This window comes from Leptonychotes weddellii, chromosome 5, assembly GCF_054177405.1.
Source record: "Leptonychotes weddellii isolate Sample4059 chromosome 5, ASM5417740v2, whole genome shotgun sequence".
Lineage (NCBI taxonomy): Eukaryota > Metazoa > Chordata > Mammalia > Carnivora > Phocidae > Leptonychotes > Leptonychotes weddellii.
The window spans coordinates 81626046-81644174 of NC_138373.1; the positions used below are offsets into that span (position 1 = coordinate 81626046).

General features: G+C 35.5%; 2 protein-coding genes across 3 annotated transcripts in view; both read left to right on the forward strand.

The window, feature by feature from the left end:
- The window catches only part of PLEKHA5 (pleckstrin homology domain containing A5), a 228800-nt gene that overhangs the window by 131911 nt on the left and 78760 nt on the right, over nucleotides 1-18129 (forward strand). For both annotated transcript variants that reach the window (XM_081821312.1, XM_081821313.1), the window contains exons 6-10: nucleotides 1-94; nucleotides 2567-2639; nucleotides 8556-8656; nucleotides 12502-12617; nucleotides 16225-16692. In XM_081821312.1, coding sequence (XP_081677438.1) covers nucleotides 1-94; nucleotides 2567-2639; nucleotides 8556-8656; nucleotides 12502-12617; nucleotides 16225-16692 — 852 coding nt within the window. The remainder of the gene's footprint in view (nucleotides 95-2566; nucleotides 2640-8555; nucleotides 8657-12501; nucleotides 12618-16224; nucleotides 16693-18129) is intronic.
- AEBP2 (AE binding protein 2) overlaps nucleotides 1-18129 on the forward strand; it is a 281379-nt gene that overhangs the window by 62996 nt on the left and 200254 nt on the right. The window lies entirely within an intron of this gene.

The window sequence follows — 18129 nt, forward strand, 5'->3', positions numbered from 1 at the left end:
TTCAAAAAAAGTTCACAATTTTGGAAAGAGATCGAATTCAATTAAAAGGAATCCTAATGCACCTGTGGTCAGACGAGGTTGGCTTTATAAACAGGTATTTTCTGCTTATTTTCTATTTGATATGAAAGAAAGATGGAATCAAAAGAGACCTTTTCAACTGAATGCACCTAGGACAATTATATAAAATGGAGAAAGAACTGTAGAGTAGTCATCAGATTCTTTTTATTACCACCAAAGACTGTTAGGGGAACAGAAAAGAAAGAAAAGGTAATGGTTACTTAGAACAGAGATTGTGTGTGTTTGTTTTAGGTATTTCTGGATTTGAAATTAAACATATGCTGCATGAAAATGTTAGCAATAATATGCTAAAATTATCCAGGCAGAAACATTTTTTAAATGGGGGAAGAAAACATACAGAGGTATTGTTCATTTTTCTATCCATATAAAAATCATTAAATGTACAATTATATACTTCTTTGCTTTAATTTACAGAGAAATCTGATCATAATTGAGATTTTTCAGATTTTTCTCAAATTTTTTCTTTTAGGCTCTCAAGACTACTCTCTTAGCATGGTTCAGTCTCAGACACCCTAATAAGTTGGGGGTGTATATTTTTCTGTTGTTTGGAAAACCTGGTAACTAAGGTTTTTTGGAACCTTGCCATTACTTTGAGAATTAGTAAGGATGCATGTACACTGGACTTTCCGACATCTGTTTGGACTGCTTGGAGGCTATTTTCTTTTTTACTTTCTGGTTTGCAGCCGGGTTTCCAAGTGACCACCAGATAACTGAGATGATGTACTAGGCATTCAAGACCTTTATCTTTGCTCTATCTCTGATTCTATATGTACATAGATGATACAAAGCAAGTTAAATATTAGGTCATTGATGGTGCTAGTTATTCGGTCAAATATTGCTAATTGTTTTCAGATTACCTAATAATTATAGTCATTAAAATTCATAGTGAAATTGTTATGAAACATTCATTAGACATTGTTCCATGAAAGTTGGGGTGACAACTAAACATATACCGAGAGAAGGCCCTCTTAAAATCCAGAGAATTCCCAGTCATTCAAGCAAATTAGTTTTGCCAGTGTCCACTGAGTTGATTGAGTATATAACTTGAATATCAATTTTTAATTTTTATTTTAAAATCATGTATATTTTAACTATCTGACATTTAAACTTATCCAAGCTGAAAGATTTTTTTAAAGATTTTATTTATTTATTTATTTGAGAGAGAGCGTGCAGGAGAGAGAGCACAGGTGGGGGGCGGACAGCTAGGAGAGGGAAAAGCAGACTCCCCACTGAGCAGGGAGCCTATGATACAGGGCTCAATTCCAGGACCCCTGGAATCATGACCTGAGCCGAAGACTGAGTTGAAGACTGAGCCACCCAAGTGCCCCTGAAAGATTTTTTTTTTTAACTAGTCTTTCTAATAAGTCCAAATTATGTTCAGATAGCTTAGCATAGTATTGAGCCTAATAGAGGATATGGGACTTCTTTAAAATGATTTTTGTTCTCGTTTCTTGATCCCTTGATTAATTTGTATTGGGAAAGTGTTACCAACCAGTTTCTCTACCATGAGTGTTTATTTTATAATAGGTGTGTGACTTACAGAGAGTTTGTTTGCAGAGTCACTTAAAAGTCTAAACTTTTTAATTATTTGTATTAAAGAATATTATTAGGAAACTGAAAATACCATATACCATTAAAAAGATTTTTTTTTTTTGGTCCTTTGGTGTAACTGTCAATTTTAAGGACAAATCTTTTGTTTTGAGATTTTTACCTATATAATTTAAGTTCTAAAGTCATTGTTAGGTGGTTACAACTAGAAATAAATAAGAAATATTAACTCATATCCAAACTGGCCTCTTTTTTGCCTTTGTGTGTGTGTGTGTGTGTTTCATTTTCTCTTGCAGTTTTGCCTTATTGCATGGGGGAAGGTAATTTTTATTAAAATTGTAATTTTGTTTGAGCTTGGTATTTTTATTAACTGAATTACTTAGAAGAAGCTGCCAAAGAGGCACTCTCTTGCAGGATGAGCAAAACCCAAACTGTACATGTAAGAAGAAAAAATGTTTGTGAAGTGTATTTGTATGCTAAGTTTCCTTTATTCACAGTCATTTTAAATCACATTACCTTTGGGATAATTTCAAATCACATATTTTTCTTATTGTTGAAAATTAACATATTTATTAAATCTGGTTTACCAGAATACACACAATGCTGCATAGTTACATTATCCTCATGTTAGCAGACATGTGTGTTCAGAAAAGTGAATTTCAAATTGCTTACAAATAGGAAGCCGAATCAGATTGCTTCAAAAGTGTTTTTCACATGAGAGTATTACTCTTCAGAGACCTGTATACTTGGGAATATCTTCGTGTTCACGTGATCCAAGTCTCTAGAAAAGTTCCTCCATATTTTGGCTTTTTAGTTAGGTTTCTGTCCAGCCGATATCAAATACATCTTGTCTTAAAAACTTAGTTTAAATAAATGCATCAGAAATGAATTTGAATTTTCTGAAATGAAAAAAACCCTTTAATATGCTGGTTTAATTTAGGACAGTACCGGCATGAAGCTGTGGAAGAAACGCTGGTTCGTGCTTTCCGACCTCTGCCTCTTTTATTACAGAGGTGAGCTTACCGTAAACTGTCGTAGTGTATTATTTCATAATTGCAACAGAACGTGTTAAATAGTGGATGCTTTTTTAAAGAAAAAATCATTACAGTTCTTCGGCTATTTTATTATCAACAAACAGTATCCAGAAAACCTTTTCTTCATCCATATATAATACTGAGTAATTGAGGTAGGACTGAAGGCAGTATAGTGCTTCAAGCAGCTTTGTCTTGAGTTTGGGTCTGATTTCTGTAGTTTGTGTTAATCTTACTTGTTTTATGTAAATAGCATATGAATCTTCACTCTGTAATGTTATCCTTGAAATCAGTGCCTACTAGATAAAAGTCATTAGTTTGTTGAGATTCTTTTTATGTGTCAGCTTTGTTAGATCCAGCTATTGATTCATTGAACACACAGTACTCCCCAGCAAATGTCTTGAGAGTATCAGAGATTACTCTGATATATTGGCAAATTTTTTTTTAAAGTACAAAGAAATGTACTTATTATGATCTCCACCCTCCCTGCCCCCACTTTTTTAAAACAATGACAACCTCCCTGAAACATGGAGAAAATGATGTAAGGGATATATACCAGGCTGTTAATGTTGATGTAGAGGAAATAAAGGTATTATCTTAGGTATGGGGTAATGGTCTTCATTTCTCCTATGTGGATATCATAAACTCCTTTTTTAAATATGTTTTCTTGTTAGTAAGTTATTGATTAATACAATTTTTAAAGGAAAGTCCAGTGAAGTCTCTGCTCTGTGCTGTATGGATCTGTTAGATGCTACACGGTTGGTACCTTACAGAAAAGTCTGCTTCGGCTGTGATTAAAATCATTAATCTGGGCAGTAGCTCTTTCTTTCCTACTTTTAAAGTCCAGTTGGAAACAGTCACCAAAGGATTAGATTGTCAAAGCATGTTTAATAATTTATAACTTTTCTAGATAAGTATTTCACAAACTATAACAGGATTTTAGAACTGATTAACAACTTTAAAATTTGTGATTATACCAAAAAAGTGTGATGAAATTCTGTGGTCATCTATCAGAGCAATATAATGTATATTAACCTTCAAATTAGAAATTACCAGAATTGTATTCATCTATTTTTCCCCCACTGCAAACTATGGTTGAGAAGCACTGCTGAGTCGGAATTAACCAAACCTATAAAATTTCATTTTGTCATAGAGATGTTGGTCAGGCAGCAGGTGTGGTATTATCTTTAGTTTAAGTGCCAACCATATTCTACAATTTTCCTTAAAGGTTTTCCCACTCTTCCAGAAGTCAGGAGTTATATATAACTCAGGCATTATTTCTAAGCTGTTAGATACTTTTGGATCTTAGTTTGTACTTCTCTCTTTTGCAGTTTATTTATAGTCTACTTAGAGCTTTAAATGAGAACAAAAAAATATTTATTACTATTCTCATATAAAATCCTTAATATTAATTTACAACAAAAAGAACACTGAATTCCTTATAACTTGCTATCGTTGCTCATGGAAAGGTACTGCTTACCACTATTATTAAAATAGAAAAACTTTTAACCTAATTTTAAAAATGTAAATGTTGAGTTCAGAAGCCATGTTGAATATGAGATTCCATATTATTATTAACCATATGCATTTTATACTTAATATATTTATTAATTTTAGTATGGTTTGCCAGACAGAAGCAATGTAAAAAAGAAGAAAATATAAAAAGGAAAGAAATATCATTTAACTCACTTTTGCACTTTAGATGGTTGGAAATGAGTAGATGATATTATACACTTCCACTATTTTATCAACAGGAATTGTCATATTTGAAATAAAAACTACCAGATTTTAGTGAGATGATTATAATACCTTGCATTTTTTTGAGCATTTACTACATGCTGAGCATGTAACATAGATGATCTGTTTCATCTCTTCCTTACAGCCATTTAACAAGGTAGGAAATCTTACTTTGCCTGTTCACACAGGAGGACCCTAAAGGACAGTGAGGTCATATTGCTTGCCTGAGGTCTCACAACTAGCAAGTGTCAGAGCCAGGATTTATGCATACGCACGTCTCTTAACCACAGGTTTTTTCCTTATACAGGTCTCTTCTCTTAACGGGCTGAATACAGCAGCTCCATTCATTTCTTCTGTATCTTTCCAAGTGTCTAGTATACTGACATACACAGTGCACTGTCAGAATTTTTTGACAAATCAGTCCACATTTCACAGATATGGAAAGTAAGACAAAATAAGTGATTTGCTATTTTTTATAATAGGTTAGCAGCCAATACCAGATGGAAGCTCAAGTTCCCACTGTTCTTTGCAAAGTCGTGGGCATATTATGACAGAACACTTAGATTGCTCTATTTTACAGTCTGTCTACTGACAAAACTTATTATGGGACTTAATTCATTCAACAAATATTTATTGAGCAGGACCCGCTTCATTCCAGGTGCTGTCAAAACAGTGAAAGAAAGCTCTCATGAAGCTTCATTCTAGAGGAATCAGGGAGACAGTAAATAAATTCAAATAAATAAAAAATATGATGGTAAGTGCTTTTAGGAAAATAAGGTCATCGTATGAAAGACACGCATGGAGGAAAGATTTCTTTGGATCAGTTCTCTGAGCAGATGTTTTAGGTAGCAAGGTCTAAATGATGAAGAAGAGCCAGAGTAAGTATAGTATTCAGGCAGGGGGAGCAATAGTGCAAAGGCTCTGACGTTAGGAAAGTGGAACATTGAAGGAGCAGAAGGAAACCGTTGTACCCAGCTGGAGGACTAGCAATAGGGAGGCAGGTGAGAGGAATGAAGATTGCACCAATGTCAGACTCTACTAGAATTTCGATTCTACTGTAAATACCGTAAGGAAACAATTGGATGTTTTTCAGTATACGAATGATATGCTTTGATTTACATAAGCTGCTCTTAGAAAATGGATTATAAGGAGGAAGGGAGGAAGCAGAGACTAGTTAGGGGTTATTAGGTAGAAATAATGGCTCGGAGTAAGGTGGTAGGTAGCAGTGAGCACTTATGGTACACCAGATATATTATTAGGTAGTAAGATACAGAAGTGAACAATATAAGCTTCTCTCTTCATGGAACTCACAGGTTAGCTAAAGGAGTCTAAGAAAGACTGTCATAGTATTCAGTTATGTTGAATGAATGTTAACCAGATGTACAAGGAAAGAATTAGGAAAGAAGGATGATCTAGACAGTGGACTTAGCATGTTCAAAGCATGAGTGAGGATGGCATATTTGTAAAATTGCACATGGGGCTTATGTTGCTGGAATGAAGATTATGCCTGCAGACACAGGAATAAAGGCTAAAAAGTAGATCGAGGCACAAAAGTCATTTGTTTACCATTCTAATGAGTTTTAACTCTATCTTAAATGCAAGAATAATAATAGGATCAAATGCACATTTTAGAAAAATCACCCTAGCACTTGAACTACAAGCCAGGAGACCAATTAACAAAGTATTGAAGTATTCTAGGTAATGATAATTAGTAATAATATTCCAGTCTGTAAGTTATATACCCATCTGTAATTATATGTGTTTTTTGTCTTTTACCCAAACATCTTTAAAGCTGAAGTAGAAGTGGAGAGTCTAAAATGTTAACTTGAATCTAATCAATGTTGAGATTCTTAGGTTCTTGTCCCAGGTTATGTTCCCCAGGACACGAGCTCTGTGATGGAGATTAATGTGCAAGAGGCTTATCGGGGAGTGTTCAGGGGACCATTATACCTGCAGGAAAGGGAAGAAAGTATGTTGGGACAGAGGGAGTTGGGCTGTCATCCAGTCTAACAAAAGGTCCAGCTCACCCCCCGCTGGAGAGTTTGTTCATTCTACAGATAATCAGTACCCACTCTTTGCTTGCCAGTGTATGAAGCCCTTTAGGTAAAAGACAGTTACTTAGGTCAGACTTGACAGAACTAAACAGAAGAATGTCATGATTAGGAACATTTGAAGAATCTAGTGAAGAACTCTTAGGATAGTCATTTGACAAAAGATGAAGATTTTTATATATGCAGTGCCCTTAGTTTTATATAATAAGGGCAGTATTCATTGAACACTTCAAATGGGCTGAGTGCATTATTGAGTTCTTCGTGTCTGGTAGCTCATTTAACCCTCACAACAGTCCTTTGCAGTAAGTCCTGTTTTCCTCAGTTTTATAGTTGATGAAACTGATACCCAGCATCAATAACTTGCCAAGATCTCACAGCTGCTTAGTGTCCATCTGGGAAACCATTCATGATGATCCAGTGAAATCAGCCTGTGCATATTCTGAAATAACTTCAGGAAGAGTCACCGTTTCCAATAATGCAACATAAAAGAATGTATTATTTGATAAAATGATCTTTTAATAAAGATGACTTCATGAACCGTTGCTTTTTTTTTTTCTTTTTTTTTAAGATTTTATTTATTTATTTGAGAGAGAGCATGAGAGGGGGGAGGGTCAGAGGGAGAAGCAGACCCCCCGCCGAGCAGGGAGCCTGATGCGGGACTCGATCCTGGGACTCCAGGATCATGACCTGAGCCAAAGGCAGTGGCTTAACCAACTGAGCCACCCAGGCGCCCCAGAACTGTTTCTGATTATATGCTCTATACAAACAAAATTGGATTTAAAATACAGTATGACTCATTCTTTTAAATTGTCATATTCTCTATAATTGATGACTGCTTTCTACCTCTTTTTTTTTTTTTACCTTTTAGACGAAATCTGCACTTGTGTTCATGCTTTCATTTATTAGTATAGTAAGAGCAGAATTTTGTAGCCTTATGAGAAAAGCTACAGAAGTAACCTTGTTGAATGCAACTTTCTTTTGGAAGTTTCACCATATATATTAGAAATGAGGGGAAAATAAATAAAATTCCTTGTTCAGTTTATGATAATAAAAAAAACATGGCAAGCATAATGAAAAGAATTATTTCTCATTTATGGTTTTTCTCATTGCTGAGTTCATCAGCCTAATGTACAGCTTTATTAAGTTGTCTTACTGGTTTCTAACAATGAACTATGTATTTCGAGTTTCATAAACATCTCTGCCGCCAAGCAGCAAGTTAATAATGTGAATCTATACTGTGCCAAGATTAATGTTTTATCATTTTCCTGGGTGTGTTTTATGTGCTTTGCCTTGTAGGCCTGTAATTTATTCCCATAACTTTGTTGTGTATCAGAATGACTGGTAAAAAGCTAACCACAGCTATATGTTTTAAAAATCATATAATTCTTACAGCATAATTTAAAATGTATATTTATTCAAATGTTTTTTAGCATCTACTGTCGTTCTAAATGTCTTCATTCAGTTGACATTCTAGTGGGGAGAGAGAGTTGATAAACAAATAATAAAGCATATAGTGTGTCTAAAGTATTGAGGGCGTAGGGGCAGTAAAGTTCCAGAAAGAGAAGAGAAGGCTCTGGATGGGTTGGGATGGGAAGCAGTTAAAAATAGTGGGGTCCAGGAAGGCTTTATAATGAGACATTTGAGCCAGACTGGAGGGCATGAGCAAGTGAGCTGCGTGTTTGTCTTGGCTTGAAATGGTTGGGCATTTAAATCCTACCAGAAATGTGGGTAGATTGACTTTGTAAGGTTTCTGTGTTGTTACTTATATGCTAATATATTTTCAGTGAATCACATGTGAAGAGGTTTGTAGAATGTGATATATATGCCAAACGAATGTATGCTGTTTTTATGCCTAATTGACATTTTTCTGATGTGTGAGAACCATTTCTGATTTGCTTAGGATGGGGAAGCTTATGAAAGTGAAGAAGTATATATACTTGTGGTATTTAATATTTCCTTTAAAACCTTATAAAGAATTATCTAAATGACACGTGAGTCCAGTTCATTTATATATAAGAACGTTTTGATTTGATCAAAATAAATTTTGAGAAAATTTATTCTGCTTCATGAGAACATTTAAAATGCTAATCAGATGTTAATTATCTCTTAGATGAGAAAGAAGAGGGTATCCTGGGAAGCATACTATTACCTAGTTTTCAAATAGCTATGCTTACCTCTGAGGATCACATTAATCGCAAATATGCTTTTAAGGTAAGGAAATAGCCGTACTTTTTTAATTTTGTATTTGAATCTTGCACTGATTTAAGAGATGGATATTGGCCCATAGATTATTACAAAAAGATATTTTAGTGATGGTCATTTTTATATTTAAAATATATTAGTTAATAGTCTTAAGGTTGAGTAGGAGAATGACCCTTTTAATTAGGAAGCATGTTCTCATATCTAAGGGCCGGGTGTCTTTATGTCTACTTCAGAATGGTTTTAGATAAAGCAAATATGTGAAAATGCTAATAATTGGTAACTATAGCTGTAGGTGTCCTGGCAATCACTGTACTATTCTTTAAAGGTTACTGTATGTTTGAATTTTTTCATAATAAATTTGGGGGAAGAGTACTGTAAGAGACAACAACTGTGGTTTTTAACGTATGTACATTTATGATCTTAGGGAGTATTTGCAGAGATGTTCTTGGGTCTAAGTACATAATGAACATCAGGTACTTTTGAGATAATATTGATGTTGAGACGTTAAAAAGTATTAAATCCAAGCAGACCTGAGGCCCCCTCCTCTGACTAACAATACCCACCCACTTCTGATATGCTGGTTTGTGAAATACCTCAAGTTAAAGGCCACTTTAATGATAACTTGGTTGTTTTCAAAAGCCATACTGCATTCTTTGCTTCATGGCTATGGCTGAAATAAATTTTAGAGGTCACCTATTTTTTAAGTCAGTTTTAAATTAAGAACTCTGAAGGGTTTGATGTAAAAATTTCATTTGAAGGGAAAGGGGAAAAGGAAGAGTAACACATGCTGTAATTTAACAGTGAAAATGTTTACACCCCTATAAAATTGACTCCATTTTTACTGCCCATCCACTTTTTTAAAGAATACTCAGGACTGCAGCTGATTTACAACTTTTGCTAATTAACGTGTTGCATTATTAGCTGTGGAAGAAAAAAAGCAGGAAAGTTAGAGTGGGGGTGGTGGTGATGGATGGCCTCAGGGAGAAGGTGATGTCTGAGCCGACACTGTGGGTAAGAAGGGAAAGGCATGGAATTTCAATAAATTGTGTTAACAGTGTGAACCAGAGAAACAGAATTAAGTATTGATGATGCTGTAACAAAATTTAATACTGGTAACTTAAAATAATAATTTGATAAAAGTTACTTCCACGTGTAAGACTGTATGATATCGTTATTTGATCTTGAATTTAATTTTTGTGTTTGCTCATCAATTTGGCAAAAGTTCATTGAATGTACTCTTTGTAGGATATTTTGCTGGGTTCTTAGACTCTTAAATATTAGAATGTTGAAGTCACAATAACAGTGACCATGCATGTTAAGTATATTTTCTCTGTAATTATTTGGTTTGGTATTAATTTTACTTTACTTGTTAACAAGGATAGTAATTTCTCTCTCAAATTCTCTCTTTTGCAATGTTGTTTCCTCCAAATTTATGAGCCACTTTTGACATTGAGGCTACTGCTTATCACAATGGTGAGTAGAAACTTCATGGACGATTGTGGAACTTAAAGCTAGATAGCAGACTCCATCATCATCTAGTAAATATTTCTGCTTGACAGCTGGCAAGCATGGGTGTGGGAATCACGGCTGTACCTCGAGCTTCTTAGCACTAGACCCACGTTCCTTCCCTTGATCACAAATGTGGACAGTGGTCTTTCATTCATTTCTCTAAAACCTGATTCAGGCAGTCCAGGGATGCTTTGCCGTGGCTTTAATCATTTTAACAACACGTAGCACTTGAGCTGTTTCTATTAAATTGTTTCCATGATAGTTTTAGATATAAAACTATATCTCTAACAAGGTCAAGTGAGATTTGTTGCTTATGTCGTTATTTGGATCGCTGTGTTCGTTGAATTTATTTCTGTCTTGATTCTTTCTGAAAGAAATTTTTAGAAAAAGCTAATTTGACACTGTAAACAAAGCAGATAGTCAAGATTTCGGAGTAAAGCGTGTGGCTCCAGATTTATTCCTCTCCAGTTTTTATATTTAGCAGACTAACTCTGTACTTCATACTCTCCTTTACCTCATTGTATGCTAAAATAGCCTTTGTTTGTTTTTCTTTGTCTTTCCGTGTATGATAGGAAACTGTCACAGGCATTTTTACATGGAAATTAAGAATGTTTCCTCCACAGAATTCTCTACCTTGGCCTTTTTTCTACTTTGATACAGCTACTACTGCTGTCCTTCTTTGCCCCGTCAGCCCACGTGCTAAGCTGAGCTCTCAGTGCTCACACCTGGGATAGCAGTCCCTCATCGATGCCTTTATTTCATTTTTCTTCCATTTCTCAGGAACAGAGGCAGATTGAACCACTGTAAAGATAAAAACCCACTTACCACTTACATAGGCCTTCCTCAAACCCAAAACATTTACATTTTATTTAACTCTGACACTTGAGATGAAAATCTAAAGGGAGATACCATTTTGGATCATTTATAAATCTTTTATGTTTGTGTGTAGATGTCTATGAGGATTAAACAAAATGCTTTCACAGCAGCACCTTTTGAAGACAAAAGAAATTGCTAACACAAAGGGGAAATACTATGACATGTACATTTCTATTAATTTATTGCTGGTTGCTCTAGAACATTCTTTTTTATTGAAGTATAATTACATACAATTAGTCTCAGGTGTACATCATAATGATTTGATATCTTTATATATTATGAAATAATCCTCACAGTAAGTCTACTTACCACCTGTCACCATACAGAGTCATTACAGTATTATTGACTGTATCCCTATGCTGTATATTTATATCCCTGTGACTTAGTTATGTTATAACTGGAAGTTTGTACCTCTTAATCCTCTTCACCTTTTTTTCGCCTACCCTCCAATCCCTCCTGCATCTGGTAACCAAAAGTTTGTTCCCTATATCTTTGAGTCTGTTTCTGTTTTGTTTTGTTTGTTCATTTGTTTTTTAGGTTCCACATATTAGTACAGTCAGACAATATTTGCCTTTTTCTGTCAGACTTATAATACTTGGTATAATACCCTCCAGGTCTATCCATGTCATTGCAAGATTCCATTTCTTTTTTATGGCTAAGTAGTATTCCAGTGTGTGTGTCTGTGTTTGTCTGCCACATCTGCTTTATCCATTCATCTATCAGCGGACACTTAGGTTGCTTCCATATCTTGGCTGTTGTAAATAATGCTGCAGTGGGGGGTGCATATATCTCTTTGTTTTTTGTTTTGTCTTTAAAGAGTTTATTTATCTATGAGAAAGAGAGAGAGAGAGCACTCGCACAAGCAGGGGGAGGGCCAAACGGAGAGGGGGAGAGAGAGAATCCCAAGCAGGCTTTACACCCAACATGGTGCTTGATGCCAGGTTCCATCCCCTGACCCCAAGATCACCACCCAAGCCAAAACCAAGAGTCAGATGCTTAACCAACTGAGCCACCAATGCGTATTTCTCTTTGAATTGGTGTTTTCTTCTTTGAATAAGAAGGGGATTTGCTGGATTGTTTGATAGTTCTATTTTTATGGAACATTCTTGAATCAAGAGGTGTGAATTGTAATAAATGGAAATTGCTAAGGGTGTGTACATGGAACAGGCATGGCAAGGAGGCATGACAAGGGACTTCATTTCTTACCTCCTTTCCTTCCCATACACCTTTTTTCCTTGTTTTGATTTTCGAAGGAAAAATGGCAATGTTGGGAGGACATACTAATATTTATATTTTTTCAAGATTGAATTATATTTTAAGTGACTCATTTCTGTAACTGTGTATAAGCCAAGTCTGCTTTCTTTGAAAGTTGATAGTAATGATCTATGTAGGGAACCACTTAACTGTCTTTCTTTTTCTCTTACAGATCCCGTGTATCTATTTACGATGATCCTGTCATTTTCAATCAGGCAGCCCATCCAAACATGCGGACCTATTATTTCTGCACTGATACAGGAAAGGAAATGGAGTTGTGGATGAAAGCCATGTTAGATGCTGCCCTAGTACAGACAGAACCTGTGAAAAGGTAAAGGCTTGTAGGGAAAATAATGGTGATTGCCACTTACATTTTAATCCATGCCCTGCAAGTATATATCGTTATCATAGTACATACCATTTTATAAGTCATGATAAGAAATCATTTCTTCCTCAGAAAGCAAGGAGTAATTCATATTCTATATTAAATTAATACACCTTTAGTTAATTTGAGATACCACCTGCATTTTTATTCCACATTTCCTCTTTATTCATTTTCACCTATCAGTGTACTGAGGTGAATACAGAATCCTAACATTCAAACTGAATATTCTTTCTTCTTACAGAATTACCTTTAATTTCCGGTAAGTACATTTTTAATTGTTATCTTAAATCTACACAAGACAGTGTTTTAAGGCCTAAATCCTCGAAGAGAATTTATATTCATGAAGTTAATTTTACTGTGTTTTTATATTATGTTGTATGTTTTTGGAGTGTAATAAATAGAAATAAAAAATTTTGATGAGTTTCATTTCTTCAGCGTTTGCTGATTAATCCTGATGGTTTTATGATAAATGTCTCCAGAAAACAACTCATTAAGATCATTTCTAAGTATGTCTATTTCTTGATGAATTCTACTTTCTTTCTTTTGAAACTTCAGTACTCAGAGTCCTTGATAATATAAATATGTACTATTAAAATTGATCTGTGATTTCTTTTTCTCTGCTTGAACATCTAAATCATTTTAATAATCAACTATATTAAGAACTAGTGAGAGGAAATCTGTTTATAAAACTACTTAAATAGCAGCTGAATAATGTGCTTTAAAAAAAAATTGTATTCCTATAATTTGAAGAAAAATCTGTGACACAATTAAGTTCTTTTCCAGTCAGCAGCAATTGAGCATTTACCTTATACAAGGAAGATGCTTACTTGCATGTTTGGTCTTTTTTCTCTCTTCTCAAGGAATTAGGGGGCTGTTACAATATAAATCTTTAGTTTTGATGGGGAGGAGGGTTAGTGTACATATTAATAAAGTCTTTTGACTCACTGGTTAAAAGATTGAATGAAGTTGATGCTATATAAATATATTTGTGTTTATTTTTTTTAAATATCAAGTTCAAATCAACTTAACCAGTCACTAGTCATTAGAGCTAGGAAAAAGGAGAGAAAAGAAAGGAAGACCCAGATTAAACACTAGGACACCAATTAAAAAAAAAAAAGACACTCAACTAGTTGCGTATTCTAAGTTGAAAGCTAATAAAAGGAAAATTTGCTTTTGGAATTTCATGTGTAAAAATTATCCAAATGGGGGTTGCCTGGCTGGCTCAGTTGGTGGTGCATGGGAGTCTTGATCTCAGGGTCATGAGTTTAAGCCCCATGTATGGGTGTAGAGTTTACTTTTAAAAAAATAATTACCCAAATGGACATAAAGAGGAGATGATTAGCACAGACAGCTAGGGAAAATGTGTAGGTGAAAAGAATTAATTGAAAATCTTAAGATAATTTTAACCTTAGAGTAAAATTTTCAAGAAACTATTTAGAATAAAGAAATCAGTGTCATAATTTAAATATATGATTTCCAGATAATCTCATATTGTATGTTGTCCTTATCTCAGAATTTCAACTTCAGGTTTTTTTCATAATTTTCCACTCTAAAAACTGATAATTACTCATAATTTAAGGTGATAAAAATAATAGTATTTTGGTTGGACTTCTGACAAGCTTTTAGTTGATTATGTGCCTGTAACAATTTTTAGCAGGTTGTGTTGATATAATTTACTCAGCCAGAAATTATTGAAGACCACCCATGTGACCAGCCTGATGTCACCATTATCCTGTAGGAATTACGTCTTTTCTTCTACTTCTCGCTGTTGGCATTTTTATCCTGCCTTGTTGGTCTCACTTAATATTTCAAACTGAAGGAACCTAATTATGGTAATACTTCATAAGTATAGGGAGATTTTGTTTGGTTGGTTTTAAGGTAATGGGCTCTCTTTCCTGTATGGCTAGAACACTTAACAAAGATTTATCAGAGCATATCACCTAAGAGATAAAACATCTAGCTTTTAACTAGATAGTTCATTTCTTTTAAATTTGCTTGTTCCCATTTGAAAAGTCAGTATATATGTCTTTTTTTATTACATTTCTTAAATGATAAGTCTTTGGAAAAATCAAGATAAGAAAGGCAATGCTGTTCTAATTTAAAATAATAGCTTTAGATTAACTAGAGGTAACTAAGTTTAAAATTTTTTTTTAGATAAAAAAATATTTTTTCAGGTATGTGATATCCTATGTTAAACCCATTCCTTCACCCCTAGAATTTAATAAGGATAAATGTGCTTTTAGTGTAAATCTTCTCTTTTATCTTTTAAGAGAAAGAAACTCCATAGCATATCTTAGTAGACTTTCCCAGTGTCTAATATTGTTTCCAGTCTACAAGCTCTGAGTTATATCCAAGCTAAATATATGGCTCATACACAAATTTACGAAAAGCAGTCACCTCTCTTTTCATTGTTTTCCTCACTCACCATATTCTAAACTATCTATAGCTGTGTATGTGCGAGTTATATATTTCCCGCTCATCACTGAACACTGACAGCAGTACCCCATTAGGATCCCGTAGGAGCATTAATACATGTTGAAATGTGGACGGTTGGCCAATTCCGGAAAGGCCTCCCAGCATGGCACGATCTTGGCGATTTCGTGCAGGTTCAGACACTCAGCTTGGTCTTGTCAGGGTCTGGAAGCGATTGGTCTCAGAGAAGCTGATTCTCATCAAAAAGACCTAGATAAAACGACTGGAATGGTGAGCAATAAAACTGGTGGCCCGGTCACCTACTGTTATTAAGCAGCACATTCTTCCAGTGGGGAGATGGACACGGAATGCCACATTCTAATCCAAAATTGTGTGATAAGATAGAATGATAATAGTAATAAAGTGTGTGGCAGCCACTGATACACTCATCTGGTCCTCACACAATCCTATAACCCTGGTGCTACAATTATCCCCATTTACCAAAGAGGAGGTTGAAGCACAGTAAATTTCCACACCTTGTCCAGAGACACAGCCAGTAAGAGGTAGAGCTGCAAGCTGAACACACGCAGTCTGGCTGTGAGAGCCCTTAACCAAAAGTCAGGTCCTCTTGAATGCAAACACGCTAGTTAGTCATATGGTGCAGACCTTCGACAGCATCAGACTATAATTTCTTGGTGCAGCCATTTCCACAAACCAGACTCATGTTTGTCTCAAGATGAGTTAAACCCTCCTGGCTGGAGGCCATGTTGTTTATTTCAAATGACTAGCTGCTGTGGTCTTTTAAGTGTGAATTTTGTGGTTTTACTTTCAAAGGGTAATCCTAATTTGCTTTATTTCCAGATTTCTAATGGGGACACTCATCACTTTTTATCCTTCAGTGCTTTATACACTGTATATTTTATGTTTTCTTCCCCCCACCTTCTTTCTATTTACACATTCTGATGTTGTGCTTGAATTTTCATATCACAACATTAGGGATTTATACAGGCTTATCCTCTATGACCCTTTCAGTTTTTTTCATAAAGTCAAAGGTAACTTTGCATTTTTCCTAGACTGAATCCAAGAAATAACACGTGCATTATTTCATCTGACTTACTATGATTTTCTTTTCTGATTTCAGAGTGGACAAGATTACATCTGAAAATGCACCAACTAAAGAAATCAATAACTTTCCCAACCATAGAGTGCTAATTAAACCAGAGGTCCAAAATAACCAGAAAAACAAGGAAATAAGCAAAAATGAAGAGAAAAAGGCATTAGAAGCCGAAAAATATGGATTTCAGAAGAATGGTCAAGATAGACCTTTAACAAAAATTAATAGCGTAAAGTTGAATTCTCTGTCATCTGAATATGAGAGCGGGTCAACATGCCCAGCTCAGACTGGACACTATAGGCCAGTCAATGTGAATAGCTCGGAGAACAAAACAGTCAATGTTAGCCTGGCAGATCTTAGAGGTATAAATCACCCAAATACAGGGCCCTTACACACAGAGGCTGATCAAGTCATCCAGAGGACAAACTCAATGCAACAGTTGGAACAGTGGATTAAAATCCAGAAGGGGAGGGGCCGTGAAGAAGAAACCAGGGGGTAAGTGTCTTGTTCTGTGTTCTGAACCCAGATTTCTTTTCACACTATGTCAGTGGCGATTGGTTTCTGACACACCTATTGAAAAATAGTACTTTAAATTGCATTTTTAGACATTATAGCTTCCTGTCTCTCTTCTTCATGGTAATGAGACATGAGAGTTTTTTCTGTCTCCCATTATTCTGTCCAGATTTCTCAAAGAGGTCCTTACCCTGCAGAGGAGAAAAATAAACAAGTCCAGTATACTGTGACAAAATGAAGGAAGAACATGATACTTACAAGAACAGGGACAATCAACACAATCTGTGGGTCCAGGAAAACCCTTCTGCAGGAAGTGAAATACAAAATGAAATGTAAAAAAAGTGGCATATTTATCTTGGTTTAGATCTGCAAAACTGCAGAGTTGATAGGGAGCAGGAAAAGGAATCCAGAGAAATCCAGTATGGCTTAAGTGCATCTGCTGTGATGGTGTAGGAGAAAGGAGGCTGGAGAGATAAGCCAGAGGAGATGTGTTCACATTGGTGATCTCTCCAGCTGCAGAATCTGGAGAACAGATTAGAGAAAGTTCAAAAGCTATTGGAGTAAGTGAAACAAGGAGAGGAAGGGGATGTATTTGAGGTAGGACTGACAAGACTAGTTGAGTGCTTGGATGTGCTTGATTGCAAACTAGTCCTAGTCTAGTTTGAGTGATGGGGAAAATCAAGAATGAAACCCTGCTTTTAGGCCTCTGATCATCAAGGGTGGTTTGGTGCCTTTAACAGCATGGAGAAGATTTGGAAAGAGAGATTTTGTAATAAATGATTGGACAGGTTAAATTTGAGGTGCCTGTAGTCTGTAGCTCCCAAGAGAAATCTGGACTTGAGTAAGGTTTGGGACATCATCATTATATCAAAAGTACTTACAGGGAAGGATGAGAGAGATAAATTCATTCAGCTGGAGGCTGGACAAAATAAAGATTCTAGAGGAAAACCTGAAAGAACATTTACATTTAAGGGAACAAACGGATTGTGGGGGCCTGCAAAAGAGATGAAAAACGAAGACCACAGGAGAGGGAGGAAAAGCAGGCACCTACCGATGAGGAACAGTGTTCTGTCATTAGGCAGGAATTTGGTGATGCAAAATTTTAAAAATACTTTAATGTAGTGGGAAGAATTATCTGAGGAGTTATTGTGACTCTTACTTCTCACTAGTAGAAAACCACAAAACGATGACATTAATGTGTTTTGGTTAAATGAAGATTAACTTAATGTGAAACTTCTGAGGTATAGGAACGTTCTTCCAGTTTGCTCAGTTGGCGTGGCTGACGTCTGCGGCTGTCAGCCAAAGTCTCTCTCCTTTCAGGAACAGCTCAAAGGCCTGGGTGCACTTGGCCTCATCTTTTGTTATCTCAACCAGCACTGCAAAAACACTCCCGCAATGTGTTCACTTTCATTTTCTTCT